This window comes from Tinamus guttatus, unplaced genomic scaffold, assembly GCF_059628265.1.
Source record: "Tinamus guttatus ecotype Peru unplaced genomic scaffold, ASM5962826v1 Tinamus_guttatus_pri_ptg000004l, whole genome shotgun sequence".
NCBI lineage: Eukaryota > Metazoa > Chordata > Aves > Tinamiformes > Tinamidae > Tinamus > Tinamus guttatus.
The window spans coordinates 17,799,443-17,814,529 of NW_028288538.1; the positions used below are offsets into that span (position 1 = coordinate 17,799,443).

General features: G+C 59.6%; 1 protein-coding gene across 2 annotated transcripts in view; it reads right to left on the minus strand.

Annotated features, from left to right (window-relative positions):
- Positions 1-1,201: 1,201 nt before the first annotated feature.
- The window catches only part of LINGO1 (leucine rich repeat and Ig domain containing 1), a 70,850-nt gene continuing 56,964 nt past the window's right edge, over positions 1,202-15,087 (minus strand). Inside the window, exons 1-2 of one of the 2 annotated variants that reach the window (XM_088520752.1) lie at positions 10,538-10,595; positions 1,202-3,225 (exon numbers count right to left, since the gene is read on the minus strand). In XM_088520752.1, the coding sequence (XP_088376878.1) occupies positions 1,372-3,225; positions 10,538-10,543 (1,860 nt within the window). In that variant the 5' untranslated portion in view covers positions 10,544-10,595 and the 3' untranslated portion in view covers positions 1,202-1,371. Of the gene's footprint in view, positions 3,226-10,537; positions 10,596-15,087 lie in introns of those variants that run through there. The other variant, XM_010223636.2, reaches the window with a different exon arrangement.

A 15,087-nucleotide genomic window follows, 5' to 3' on the forward strand; every position in this document is an offset into this window, starting at 1 on the left:
GAACTGCTTTTTAATTAATTTTTTTCAGAAGCTGGGATAAGGGGAAAGCCCAACTGGGGAAAAGCTGAGCAGGGTTGGTGAAGCTTCGCTTGTTTTCAAAGTATAATTTGAAACATGGCCTTCCGCAGCGCTCCCCAGCTCTTAGCATGGCGCTCTCCCCCTGCGCACGCGCTCCTCACTTGCTCCTTTGAATCTATCTGCTGTACGAAGCCCTCTGCCAACGTCGTGAGTGCTGCGGCCTGGCCGCTCGGGTCCCTGGGAAGGACGGCTGCTGCCAAGGACCCGTGCTAGCCGAGATGCCACAGTGATGGGCACACAGCGCGATGGCAGCCTGCCCTGCCTCCCCGCTGCCCCGCGCTCGGCCCTGGGCATGAGTATTCATGTATACATTGGATTTTATTTCTCCGAGCAAGGTTTCCTGCAAGCCGAATTGCCCTGGAGGGTGCTCGGAGGCCGGCAGCCGGGGGCGAAAGGCACCGCGGGGGACTTTGGAAACAGGCAGGTGGGTCCCCGCAGCCTCCATCCGCCAGCACGGCCCCGCACAGCCCGCAACGACACGGCGGTACCTGCCCGGGATGGGGCTTCCCATCTTCCCGTCCCGTGGAGGGCAGGAGCCCGGCAAGCGCGGCTAGTGCTGCGTGCGCAGGCACCTCAGAGCTGCGGCTTGGCCTCCCCGCTGAGCCAGCCAGGCAGAAAGGTGTCGGAGGGAACTGGCTATAAAACACAAGCAGGCATCAGGAATAAACCATCCAACTCCTCTCGATGCGGAGCAGGGCCTCGGCACGGCAGGAGATGCTTTTTCTGAGCCCTTTGCATCCGCGGGTGAAAATACCTCGGAGGTGCAAGAAAGAGCATCAGGAGGGGAGAGCCCAGCGCCAGCCACAGATACAGAACCGGACAGAGCAAGAAGTCAAGATTTTGCATTCCAACTATCTATAGGAAATAGGGTTTTTTTATTATTTCAAGTTTTCATAAAAATCCATAGTTATTGAAATCAAAGTTACAGAAGAAAGTTCGTAACTTTTTATTGATTTTATTTCTTTTCTCTTTCTTTTTCTTTTTTCCCCCCCGTTGTTTTTTTCTTTTTCCCCTCTTAGAGTTATATCTGACACGAGAGTCCATCAGACAAAGTCCTTACAAACATGGGAGTCCTGAAGACATCAGCCAAATGTTTTCCTGGTATAAAGAAGAGGAGCAGGAGAAAGAGGTGGTGTCGGTGCGGGTGCAGAGGGTTTGGATAGGGGCGAAGGGTGCGGTGGAAGGAGAGAGGTCGGTATGTTTGTAGCAATGTTTGTTTTTTAAATTATTTTTTATTTGTTCATTTGTTTTCTTTTTTTAAAAAAACATTATTATTTGCAAATTGTTGCCTGGTTAAATCATTTTCATGTTGAACTTGCGCGGCGCGTCAGCAGAGCTGATGCCTGCGTCGGACTTGCGTGGCACGTACTCGATTTCAATGTTGTGCTTGGTGTTGCCTTTGCCCCGGCTCCACAGGAAGAGGAGCACCAGACAGAAGAGCACGACGCCCAGGAAGGAAATGAAGCCCATGGTGGTGGCGATGATGAGAGTCTTGATGTCAAAGGGGAAAGGCACGGTGGCACGCGTGCTGTTGGCATCGCTCTCGTTGGGCTGGTTGGAGATGAACGCGAAGGTCTTGTTGGGCTGGTGGGGCCAATCTGGGGAGTAGCTGCGCACGTGCAGGTGGGCCAGCATGGTGTCGTTGCCACCCGCGTTGCTGGCGATGCATAGGTAGGTGCCGTTGTCCTGGATCTGGGCGTAGCGCACCTCCAGCGTGCCATCGGGGAAGACAGTGAGCCGCCCATTGGTTTTGGTAGAGATGAGGTGCTTCCGAGGAGAGAGCCACATGATGGTGGGAGGGGGGTCCCCATCTGCCCGGCACACGAAGTGCACCGTGTGGCCTTCGTCCACAAAGATCTGCTGAGCTTTGCGGTCCCGTATCCGTGCGCGGCGGCAGGTGAAGTAGTTGGGCAGGAGGACGTCCGGGAAATCCTTGAACTCCTTGCCCTGGACAAACTCGGGGGTGGAGCAGGTGGGCTGCTGCTTGTTGAAGTTCAGCCTCCATCGCCGCCGGAAAACCCAGAGCAGCCGACAGTCGCAGGCTAAGGGGTTGTTGTCGAGGATGAGCGTCTCTAGGTTCCCCACCGAGTGGAAGGCCGACTCCTCCAGGGTGGTCAGCAAATTCCCCGACACGTTCAGGATGCGCAGGTAATTGAGGCCGCGGAAGGCGAAGGGCTCCACCATGGTGAGCTGACCGCCCACCAGCTGAATCTCCTGCAGCCTGAGCAGGTCATGGAGCATGGAGCCCTCGATGGTGACGATGGGGTTGTAGGACAGGTTCAGGAAGCGGAGGTAAACCAAGTGCCTCACCGACACGTACGGGATGGACGTCAGGTTGCAGTGGGTGATGGACAAGGAGGTCAGATTCAGCCCATAGAGGCAGTTGGATGTCATGGTATCCAGGTAGGGCCAGTGTGAGATCTCAAGGACCTTGAGCCTGTATAACCTCTTGAATGAGTAGTCCCGGATGGCGTTGATGTTCAGGTGGCGCAGCCGCAGCACGATCAAGCCGTGCAGGTGGGACAGAGCCTCCGTGGGGATGGAGGTCAGGTTGCATTTCTCAAGGGTCAGCTGCTCCAGGCTGTTGAGGCCGCTGAAGGCCCGGTGGGAGATGTAGACAAGGTCGTTATCCCCAACCTCCAGGGACTTCAGGTTGTACAAGTCCTGGAACATGTAATCTAGGAGGATCACAATTTTGTTCTCACTAATGTCTAGCTTGGTAAGGTTGCTGAGTCCGGTAAACACCCCCAAAGGGATCAGCTTGAGTCTGTTACTCCTGAGCCCCAGTGTCCTGAGGTTGAACAGGTTGTTGAAAGCCCCAGGTTCAATGGCACTGATAATGTTCTCGTTTAGCTCCAGCTCCTCCAGGTGAGGGTAGTTGGCAAATTCATCCTGGTTGAGCGTCTTGATGCGGTTCTTGCCCAAGTCCAGCAGCCTGGTCTCGGTGGGGACGCCCTCCGGGACGACCATGAACCGCTTCCGATGGCACAGCACGGAGCGCTCCTGGGCAGAGCACTCGCAGCGCGGCGGGCAGCCCGTGGCGGAGCCGGACAGGATGGATCCCAGCATCAGGAGGAGAATAGGCTGCCAGCAGGCCAGAATTGGGCTGCGCATACTCGCCTCCCCCGCTATCATCCTATCTCTCACCTGCAGGTAACACAGTGCGGGAGGGGAGAGAAAGCAAAGGTGGACGTGAGCGACCGACCGGCACGACTGTGGCACGAGGCGCTCTGCCCCCAGCTGCTTAGCCCTGAAGGAAAAAGTAAGAACCGACCATGTCTACCTGCATGCTGTTTATCCTGGGCTTAGTTCTCTACAGACCAAGCCTGACTACAAAAGCACTTTGCAAACGCAGAGGAGCCAACCGCGAGACCGGGACCGCGGCGGCTGCAAGCTGGCCCCCAGACCATAAACAAGGGGCAAGCGGTTGTGAACGCTCCCGCCACGCTGCTTCTGTTGCATCCATTCTCTGTGTTCGAGCTGTTACGAGGGATCAGATCTTATTAATATTGCATACTGGATGTATAGCTGCTCTGGCCTGTGTTTATATCTATTGTAATGCGTACGCTCCGCTTCCACTAATGCTATTTATGGCTATTGCTGAATATACTCAATAGATTACTTTCATTGGTTCAGTTTACATCCATCATTATACATCCTGCACGCTGCTTCCCCTGCCCTGGCACTATTTATGCGTCCAGTGCAGATTTTGTGCATTGCTTTCATCGCTTCTGTTTATATTCACCATTTCATGTACACACATGGCCCAAATATAACTTCTTTTGTTTCAATATATATATATATATATATATATATATATTACTTCACAGGGGTGGAAGATGAGGCACCAGACATAAAAACAGCCACCGCCACCAGCTCAGGCACCACGTCCTGGGATGGTCCTGCCCAAAGCCCTTCATTGCGATGGAGTGGCCATGGGAAGGGCGGCCAAACCCGTGTGCAGGCGCAACGGCTTCCACGGTAGGTGAGAAGGAAACGTTGATAAATCAGTCGTGCAAAAACTCTGCACGTCGCTAAAGCCCAGGCGAGCCCCCTCGCATAGAATTAAAGTCTAGACACGCCTCACGTGTTATTAGTTCTCAGCTAAATTTAAATCCGTGATAAATACAATCCCCGACAAAAACATCCGTAATCTTAATAGCCAGAATCACATAAGAGCTTTGCGAGAAAGACAATGAATAAGCTGAAGAAATTCAGGGCTGAGATGAGCTTTAAATCGCTCCCATTTCCCATTTACCTCGGGACACCTCGGACGGAACCACTCTGCCTCCAGGCGTGCTGGATATTAAGAGGCACCATCTCAAAAGGACTCAAATCTCCATCCAAGCCCAGTTTCGGCGACTCCTACGTGTGTCCCCACCATGACCGGGTTTCTCTAGTGCCAGCAGAGCATCTCGGCCGCCGGCTGCCGATGTCCCCGTGTTGGTCCTTCTTCTGCTGAAGAAGCCACCGCGTTTCAGCAGGTCACGAGCTCGTCCCTGCCAGGGACACGGGTGCACTCCGGGGGGCAGGTGACATCCGAGCAGCCTCGGGCACCTCCTTAATGCACTGGCCCCCCCACCTGCCACCCATAAATTACAGCGCAAGCAGCGTGTGCCCTTGAACCAGATGCTCTCGAGAGCCTCTACGACAAGGGGTGGCTTCGGGTGAACCAGTGGAACCCCCGTGGTGTTCCCAGGCTCACCGCCAGCCCTGGTTTTCAGTGGTGTGGTACGTGGAGCCGGTGCTCGCATCTCCTCCAAGCTGCTCGGGCTAAATCAGATTTTATTGAACTTGACTACATTTTAGAGATAAAGACTCCAGGTTTACAAATAAATATTTAACAACCTTTCCTGCTGCTAACGGAGTAGCTTACCCAGACCCCGGGCTCTGCACTAAGTGTTTCTGTAGCTCTCTGCAAAGCAGCAAAACAAAGGCAGGAGCTTTAATTTGCCAGACACGTTCGTGCCCATTTCCTCCGCGCTCCATCACTCCCTCTGCGGCCGCGTGCGCTTCTGGGCCTGCCTCTTTGTCTGCGCGACCCGCTCCTCCTCCTCCTCCTTTCCCACGCAATCCCAGAGCCGGCAAGAGCTCCCCAGGGGACGCTGGGCACGAGGGGCTGGGCACGTAGAGGAGGAAGCCTCTTCCCAGAGGTTTCGCTTGCCTCTCTTCTCGTCTGTTGTCCTTCAGGTCTTGCTGCTGATTCCCGACGCTCCACAGTGCTCTTCCCACACCGCGCTGCTCCGTCCAGGAGAAAAGAAGCCCCAACGCAAGATGTCACCGTGAGCTGCTTGGGCACCTGGGGTTAGTGACACCGAGCTGCTTTGCTCCCTGCAGCTCTAGGGGGGCCTTTCCCTTCATTCTGCCCCCAGGGCCCTTCAGTTTTGTCAGCACCTGCCCCGGGCCCATGGGAACCTCTGGGCAGCTCATGGGAATCCACCATAGGATCTCCCTGGCTTGAAACCCTCCAAAAGCAGCCGGAGTTGGGTAGAGGAGGGTGGAGAAAATGCTTTGAAACTCAAGAGGGCTCCTTGAGGACTTCGTGGCAGCCAATGCAGCGGGGGGTCCCGGGCTGCCCCTCACGCACAGTTCTCCAGCGGGGAGGTTTGGCTGCGGCCGTATCCGCTTTCAGCTGCGGCGAGGCAGGAGCCTGGAATAGGTGTGCAGCAACCCGATCTGCCACAGCAGTTGCTCCAAGGCCGGAGAAGAGCGCTGGGACGCGCTGGGATGCCCATCCCCTTCCTGCGGTTCCGAGGCTGCGGGCTCCCTCTGGACCGTGCGTGCTTCCATGACCCATGAGCAAAGCAACCACCCCGACACGTGATCAATCAGCACTCCCACGGGCGGCTGTGGGGGCTCAGATGCAAAGCCCTGAGAGAGCAAGGGAGGAATGGGAGCTGTGGGGTGCAGAGTGCTGACAAGTGGGACGCAACCCCTGCTCCCCAGCCAGCGTCGTTTGTGGGTGCCGTGTTTTCCAGGTGGGAAGAGGACGGATGTTCTTGTGCTTGCGAAGGCAGAGAGCAGGAGAGGAGCCACCTCCCAGGGGCCGTGCTGGAGGCTCCATCACTTGAGGCATTCCGGATGAGGCCAGTAGGACACCAGCGGGACGGCTCCTGGCATGGCTGGTGCTAGTCGAGGCGGGATTCCTCCTCCTCCTCCTTTCTCCGGCACATCTCCTCCCTGGGATTCCCGGGCCTGGGTCACCCGCGCGTTTTAGTGGCACATGGGAGTGCATGAGCAGCCCAGCACAAGGGGCTCGCCAAATATTTATCTCCCTGGCCTGCAGCTGTGCATGGAGGATGGAAAAAAGCTCAGCCTTCCCTAGGGGCAGTTGGAAACATTTCGAGGAGGCGAAGGGAAGGTCTGTCTACAGAGTGTCTTCTGGGAGAGCTGCCAGGGTCAAGATGACATTGCAAAGGCACGTCCCACGCGCGGCCGCCAGCGGCACCGCTCCCGCGGGAGCAGCCAGCGGGACTCCCCGCGCAGCAGCCACGCTCGCTCCGGGCCCAGGGAGCAGCCCACGGTGCCGATGCCCTGCATGGTTCGGGTGGCTTGACCCACTATCCTAGTCCTGCTGAATCTACTGGAGTTGGTGCAAAGCCACCTGCTGCCGCCGCTGCATCCCCGGAGCATGAGCACCTTTCCCAGGTTTAAGGCCAATCCCTACATGCTCCCAGCAATATCCAGGTGTTGGTACAGGAAAAGCACCAGGACTCAGCCAGGGCATGGCACCCTCCCTGCAAATCCAACTGTGGGATAACGGTGCGGGACTTCGGAGACAATTCAGGAGCTCGTCTGACTCCAGGGAAACCTGCTCATTTACTCCACGAGGACTGGCCCAGATATTTTTATACCACTCTCTAAAATAAGCAGCCTCGTGGGCACAAAGGCCGGCCAGCACTCAGAGCCACTCGTGGATCTTCCCGGAACTGGGATGATCCCGGCCGTGCCGGCACCGCTGCACCTGGAGCAAATGAGAGCCCTCGCCATCCATCTCCTCGCCGGGCTCCCTCGCTAGCCAGATCGCTCTCTCCCTGCCCGGGATTGGGTTGAGCTCACGGAATAACAGGAACACTGCTGCAGGAGCGTGTGGGAGAGGAGGAGCAGGGAGAAAAGGGAGCAGGAGAAAGCGTGAGCGATGGCGAACGTGGTGAGAGCGATCCCTCTTCCCAGCCCGGCTCCCTGCGTGCCGCTTTTACGTGCGGCATCCTTTCTTCTTCCCCTCCTTTCTTGCTTGTTTGATTTTTGCATTATTTATGGCTTGTCTTCGGGGCCTGCATTTGTTGTTATTGTTTCATTCAACAAAAAAATAGATTAGATAAAAACAAACTGCGCCGAGGCCCGGCCGAGCCTGCCCGGCGCCCGCTGGCGATCCCGGCACGGAGGAGGCCGAACCGCGGACGCTTCGACTGGGCCGGCACCGCCACCTCCGGGCCCGAGGGCGCTGCTTCCCCGTCCACCCGCGATGCCGCCAGAGGAAACAACAAGCGGAAAGACTGGAGCACAGCAAAACGTTTGTGTTTCCCCTCCTAGGAGAAGTCCCCGTCTGAGAGCAACGCGGGTAAGGTCCTGCTGGCCAAATTAACCCGAGAACGGGCGATATTGAATGTTTTGCGTTAACAGCTTTGGCACAAGGGACACGGCAGAAACCAGAGCACCTCAGTCTGCAGGAGACACCCCTGACACAAGGGACAGTGTCTGGGAGGTGACAGGGGGCACTGGGGGACATGTCCCCTCCTGTGAGGAGGCACCCGCAGGTCCCAGCTCCAGGCAGGGACCTAGGCCTGGAGCTGGCAGCCGTTCCCTTCGGCAAGCTCCTGGTTTCCCTGCCCCAGGCAGAGCAAGGGAGAAAAACGTTGCCTCGGAATAAAACCAAGGCCCAGGCGCTGGGCTGCGTCTCTCCTGCTGTTTTTCCTGTGTTGTTTGATTTGAGCCAAGGCCTCCCCTCTCCTCCCAGCCCCGCTACCTGACGAGCCGCTCTGGCTCCTTTCCATGGAGGCTCTGGGCGGAACGAGGCCGCCGCTCTGCCCCGCATGCTCGACGCACCGGCTCGAGGCGGCCGCTGCGGCCAGCACCAGGTCCACGCAGCGCTGCCATGGGGGTGACCGTCCACGCTGCTCTCTGCAGCTGGACCGTGAGAAGGGGCACGCGCTGTCACGGCCGTGGGGCCATGGTGCGGGGACCATGAGGCTGCGCTGCAGGAGGCAGGAGCCTGGAGCATCCCAGCGGTTCCCCTTCCTCCTCGGCTGGGACAGGGGCCACTTCCCACCGGTGGTGGAGGGAGCAGGTCCTGGGGATGCTTTGAAGGCCCCAGCGGTGACACCGACTCCATCCCTTCTCGGACCGTGCTCCTGGGGCCCATGAACCTTCTTCCCTGCACAGAGCGCTCAGACCAGTGACCATCCAGGCACCGCAGCTCCCGCCCGGGCTGGGGCCACCAAGCTCAATGTCGGCACGTGCCACGTTCAGACGCTCAACACCAGCCAACGGCTGAGACAACAGGTACCTACCGCGCCAACCATGGGGGAGCCCCCAGCTTGTGCCCAAGCAACGTTCCCAGGGGACACCAGCCGGGCGGGCTGCTGGGGTTGGACATCCCATGAGCAGTGGCTCCCACGTCACTGTCCCTCCATGGTGTCACCCAACACCTCAACCCAGCCAGGCCTGTCCCCAAGGAGCTCCACGCACCCCAAGCAGCACCCAACGGGGGGCACCACCCCTCACCACGAGCTCCGTTGTGCTTTATCATTCAGTGGCTGTAATTACACTATAATTACAGTATAATTGTGGTGTTATTATACAGTGATTTATCAGCCCCTGAAATTAAACCTCGAGTTCCTGGATTTTTTTTTATACCTGTTAGATATATCAGGCAGCACAAACTTCAGTATCATTACAGTGAATGTATTAAGGAGGGAACCAGAGGAATAATAAGTCATTCAGTCATGCTGCTACCCTTCTAGTGATAGGAAACAGTGGTAATTAGAGGTATCGCAGAGTAATTACGTTATAGGTGCAGAATAGCTGCAGCACATTGCTGTATCACAAAAGTATAACCAGTAGTTTGGTAATTAATCCTGCCACTCGTCTGCCAAAAAAAGGTTTGGGGAAAACCCTGACTTTGTGCGAACGGGGGCCCTGTGCATGGGTGCATTCCACCCACATGCACGCTCATCCCCACACTTTGGCAGTGCCAGCGGCGCGGGGACGAATGTGCATGTGCACCAATGCGCTGAGGGACGACCCATGCCCCGATCGATCCCCCGACCCACCTCCCTCCGGTGCAGGGGTGCAGGGAGGCAGGGATGAACCCCCGATGCCGACACACAAGGGACCCCCATGGCTCCTGCCTCCTCCCTGCTCCGTCACTGGCGCCGCTTGACTCTCGGAGCGGCGCGTACGGAGGAGGAGGGTCGAGCCCTTCTCCTCAGTGGCTTGCCGGCACTGCCAGCGCCCAGGTCGGCTCGTCCTGCTGCCCCTCAGCTAATCCGGGCTGGCAGCGCCGCCCTGCCGAACCCCACCTGAATGTGGAATCCGGTCTAGGCTCCGCTGCGTGAGGAGGAAGAGGAGGACGAGGAGGGGGAGGGCTCCCCCATCACGGTGCGGCTCTGCACTTGCATTGCTGAGCCCCGTGCCTGGGAAAGGCAGCGAGGGCTGGGGCGCAGGGCAGGGGTGCAGAGCAAGGCAGAGCTGCGGGGACGGAGGGACCCGGGACACACGTCTCTCCGCCCCCGCTGCCACCCCACGCTCCGGCGCTGAGCAGCGCCTGGCCCCGCCGCCCCTTCCCTTCCCTCCCTTCCTTCCTTCCTTCGCCACCCAGCCCCGCGGTGCCACTTCGGCTCCCCAGTGACCGGCCCCCCCGGAGGCGGCCCTGGCCGGGCACGCAGCACCGCGGGGCCCCGCACACCGCACACCCGCACACCGCACACCCGCACACTGCACACCCCACATTCGCACACCCCACACTCGCACACCCGCACACTGCCCAGCGCCCTCAAAGTTCCCACCCCGCTCTGCTGGCACCGGGCCGGGAGGCTCTGGGCACCGGGTTGGGGCCAGCAGGAGAATCTCAGGCACCGGGTCGGCTCCAGCCTAATGCGCCCAGCACTGGGTCGGGTCCAAGCCAAGGCTACGGGCATCGGTGCAGGGGCCAGGCGCCGGATCGGACCCAGGTGCGGCTCCCGGGCACCGGATCGGACCCACCCCGAGGCTCCTCGGCACCGGATCGGACCCAACCCGGCGCTCCCGCGCACTGCATCGCACTCAGGCGGGGCTCCCGGGCACCGGATCGGACACAACCCGGCGCTCCCGGACACCGGATTGGACCTATCCAGGCGCTCCCCGGTACCGGATCGAGCCAGCCCCGCACGCAGGTCCAGCGCCGGTTCTCGCTGGCGACACGGAGTAGCGTCGCCGCCGGCAGTGCTGGTGCCCCGGCCCGTGTCCCTTCCCCGCTCACCTGCATCTCATTGTGGCCGGCGATCTCCTCCGCTCGGAAACAGCATCTCCCGCGGCCCCCGCCCTCCGCCCAAACCGGCACCTGCAGTAGCGCAGCTCCCCCTCCCCGCAGCGCCGGCTCCGAGCGGCAGCACCGGGCCCGGTTCGGGCTCCGGCTCCGGTTCCGAGCCGCCCTAGGGCGGCGCAGCGCGGCGGGCGCCCGGCTGCCTCCCGGGCGGGCGGCGGGCGGCGCTGCGGGCGGGCGGCGGCCGCATGGCCCCGGTTCGGCCCGGCCCGCTTCAGCCCGGCCCGGTTCGGCCGGCGCGGTTCGGCTGGGCTGCGGCTGCAAGCGGCGGCCGCCCCCGCTGCGGGAGGAGCCGCGGGCGGCGCGGGGCGGCGCGGGCCGCGGCCGGTCCCTCCTCCCGCCGCCGCGGAGCCCGGTGCGGAGCGGGGGGGACCGCGGAGGGACGCGGGGCGCTACGAGCGCCGGGGTCGGCGCCCGATCCCGCGGGGCTTGGGCGATCAACGCGCCTGGCAGCGGCGCCGCTGTCGCCGCTGCGCGGATGAGGGTGCAGTGACATCGGTAGAGCCGGTGACAGCCCCGCAGAGCCGGCGACAACCCTGCACACGCAGTGACAGCCCCACAGACCAGGTGACAGCCCCGTAGACGCTGTCCCGGGCCATCCCGGAACCCTCACGGGGGTCCGTGGTGGTTCCATCCCCGCTCCTGCCCCAGGGGAAGGGAGGCAGTGGGGAGGGATGGAGTCCTCGGCTCCCAGGCTCATTGCATGCCAGGCTGGTGGCACCTCAATCAGAACTAAGTGCCCGACTTCTTGCGCTCTGTCCCCTCCGTCACCCTGCTCATAAGCGCACTCTGAGCTATCGAGCAGCATTAGCAGCTTTGCCCGGTGCCGGCTCCTCCGTTGGAGCCCGGGCAGTAATGGACACAAACTCTGCATCTAATGGGCACTTTCTGCTCCCGCTTCCTCCCGGTGGGGCCCTTCTGGGACTCTTCCCGTTCTCCGCGCTTCCTCCCAGCCTCCCCCGCCCCGCGAACGGGCTGGAGGCCATAGCGGGACGGAGGCAGCGTGCTCGGAGCCAGCGGCACAGGGCTCTGTGCTGGCACACACGGAGCCACAGCCCCTGCGGAAGGCCCCACGCTGAGTCCCGCGGGCCTTCCCTTGGACGGCGCTTTCAGCCTCTGGGAGCATTTGATGAAGATGATGGTTTGGCCCTCATCCAGGACCCACTAAACCAACCCGAGGGTGAGGATTCCCATGCAGAAAACCTGCTCGGGCTACGTTTTCTGCCAAAGCAGAGCAGGAGACGTGTCCTGGGCTGGGCAGGGGGTCCCGAGCCCCAGGGCGGACCAGGTGCTAATCCCAGCGCGGCCGGAGCCGGAGTCGCCTGCCTCCCGCTGCCGGCAGAGGAGGCAATTTTCCTCCTTCTCGGCACTCGGGAGCTCCTGAGCGAGCAGGAATAAACAAAGGGCATCAGCGCGAACCTGCAGCAGCGCTCTGAACCAGCCAGCCGAGCGCGGCCGCTCGCTGCCCGGCCTCCCCCTCCACCCTCTGGCTCACACGGAGCAGCCCCGCGTCGGGCTGCGCGGCGGGTCAGCGGGGCCGCTCTGTGCGCCGCTCAGCCCGCTCCTCCGCGCCGATCGATGCCTCTTATCAGCAGGGCTAGTGCAGCGATGCCAGCCGTGTTTATAGCACTTCACAAAGCGGCAAGTTGAATGAGCCAGAGGAACTGAGCATGGCACAGAGGAGGGAGGGCCTCCTTTGGCAGGGCTTCTCGATGGCTGGTTAATATTGGGCAAATGCTGTGTCCTTATTCTGCCCATGACCGTGTCTCTGGCTGTTGGCCCTTATTGCCATCTTGCTCCCAAAATGTTGCTGTCAAGTTACCCTGGGTGCAGCAGCGATTCCAGGGGACTGGTGCAAATGATTCGCACAGTTCTCCTAGGAGGGAGGCCAAAGCGTTTTCTCATGGACATTGGCTTGGAGCAGCACAACTCACCCCTACCTGGAGCCAAGGAGAGCCCCAGCTCTACCAGGACCCGTCAGGTTTGATGCCACTTCTTGCTGGGATGCACTGGTACTACCACAGGCAGGGGACCTTCTGCACAGGCCTGGTTGTTGTCCGAAGGTCCCCAGGGTGCTCTAGCAGGGGTGGCAGAGCTGGAGATAGTCAGAAGTAGCCAGGCAGATGCCAGCCCCTCTCCTGTCCTGCCTGAGGAAGGTGGACATGGATTTTTTTTTTTTTTTTTTTTTGCCATCATCGCTGCTGGCCTTTTCTATGATGTGGAGACTGACTCTTGCTGTCATGGGAAGCCACAAAGACTTTTCCAGCTCTGTTCACCTGGGTTAACTGCCTCCTTGCAGCATCGAGTCACCCAATATGTGCCCCCCGCTAGCTCTCCAGGCACAATGATCATGTCCTGATAGTCCCAGGCTGCAAGGGAGAGGAGGACTCTGCTCGCAAACCTGCACAGAACATCTTCCTCTTCAAAAGATCGCTGAGAACATTTGGGTGTCCATCTGCGGGGACTCATCCCTCCGACAGATGCTCAAGTTCTTTGCCACCGCCATGCTCAGATGATACCGGGCTGCGGCAGATGGTTCCCTTCTGCTGGCAGGAGGCAGGGATTTATCCGCGCTCCGAGCTCCGGCACCCGCGTGCGGCATCGGGGATCCTCCAGGGCGACGGGACTGGCCCTTTGGCACCGCGAGCGCGGGAGCGCTTTGATGCCCGCTCCCCCTCCAGCAGAACTGCTCTTGTTTTTGCTGCACGTGCCCAGGATTCCCCGAGCAGGTTCCGAAAGGGCTGAGCTGGCAGGAGGGCAATGGATTTTAATTACATCCATTATTAGCACAGTTCCTTTTCTTTTAAATTTTCACACTTTTGTCGTAACAAGCTGAGCTGAGAAAAATATGTGTCAGAAGCTGCACCACACCTTGAAGTGCTGCCAGCACCGGGATCCGCCTCCCGCAAGGCGGGCGAGGGGGTGCCCCGCTCCCATTGCGGGTCGCCATGGGAAGGTGACACGGTGGCTCCCACTGGATCAGTGGCAACTGGCGCCCAGGATCTCTCCCATGTTAACCAGAAACTTCCACACGCCTCAGGTGTGGCTGCAAATGGAAGCTGGTGCCTTGCACAACGTGTGCCCGTGTCTGCCGGACTGCGCGTGGCTCCTTCCTCGGAGGTGGTGGCATTTGGGGGTGCGTGGGGGGAGGAAGGGGCAGTGCGGGATATTCTTGCAGCCCATCCCCGTGGCCATCTGGCTGCGCACGGTGCCTCCTCGCAGGCTGACTCAGTCCAGTGGCTTCTCATTATCAGCTGGAGGGAGGCCAAATTCTGCAGCGTGCGGCTGCTCCTCAGTGAAATTGAGGATCGTTATCAAGTATTATCATAATGGTTTCTCTCTGTACTGTCTTGTACTGCTCCTTGTCCTGGCCAGCTGATTGATTTGGAGCAGGACGAGGCAACATACCAAAAATCCCTCAACCGCAAGGTCCAGAGAGCTGCCCGGGTGACAACCCAGCTCCTCGGGGGGCTCCTGTCCTCAAGGGATGCAGGTGGCAGCAGTCGGTGCTTGCAGAGGTGTCCCCAGGGCCACCTCTGTCACCCCCACTCCCGAGCCCAGGCCAAAGAAGGGCTGCAGGGAAAAAGACCCATTAAATTCCTGAGCTCGTTGACACATATACAGAAGGTATTAATAATATCAAGCATCTCCATGGCTATTGTAGCCCACATGGAGGAGATGAAAGATCATTTCTGGGACAGGGAAGTTGTGCCGGTGATGGCTTTTTTAACAGCTTGGAGAAGAATAGGAGCCACACAACGGGACAAAGAGCAGCGATTAAAGATCTCGGCACAAAGGCAAGAGGGATGGGAGAGCACAGCAAGCGTGGAGGACATCAGAGTCACGGCAGATGCTAATGTGGATGGTAAAAGGATGGCGCTGGACAAGCAGGATGAGGAGGTGCATGGGAGACATCCTGCTGGGCCTCCTTGCAACTGCTCTGCACCCCAGGGAAGGGTCGGGCGCCAGGAGCGGATGAAGGAGGCTCCTCAGCTGTGTGTTTAAAAGCGCCTGGCTCCGGGGTGCCCAGGGTGGGCACGTCTGGCGGGAGGGCGGCACGAGAGCGATGAGCGGAGCAGGGAGCCGCCTCCGCCCGGAGCTGCGGGCGCAGAGGCCAGGGAGGAGGAAGGAGAGACATCCTAGGACAGGGCTGCAAATCAGCCCTGCTCCACAAAGGCCACCAAAGCTGGGGCTGGTGCAGCCTGTCCCTGCAGACCCTTAGAAGAGCAACTGCTGATAGTAACCTGTAACCACCGTCCTCTTTAGCGACCTTAAAACCAGCTCTAGCATTTGCTGAGCTTCTGTCAGAAGTGACTGGCACCTATCCAAAAAGGATTAAAAGCAGGGAGTGAGAAGCATAAAAGCACATGTAATTATGTGCAAAAGCCCCTTAATAATTTATGGAGGGAAAGGGTAAATATCGTCGTGTGTTATTCACGTGCAACACGTTGTCCCGCCTGGCTAATGCGCGGCGTGCGTGCGTCGCA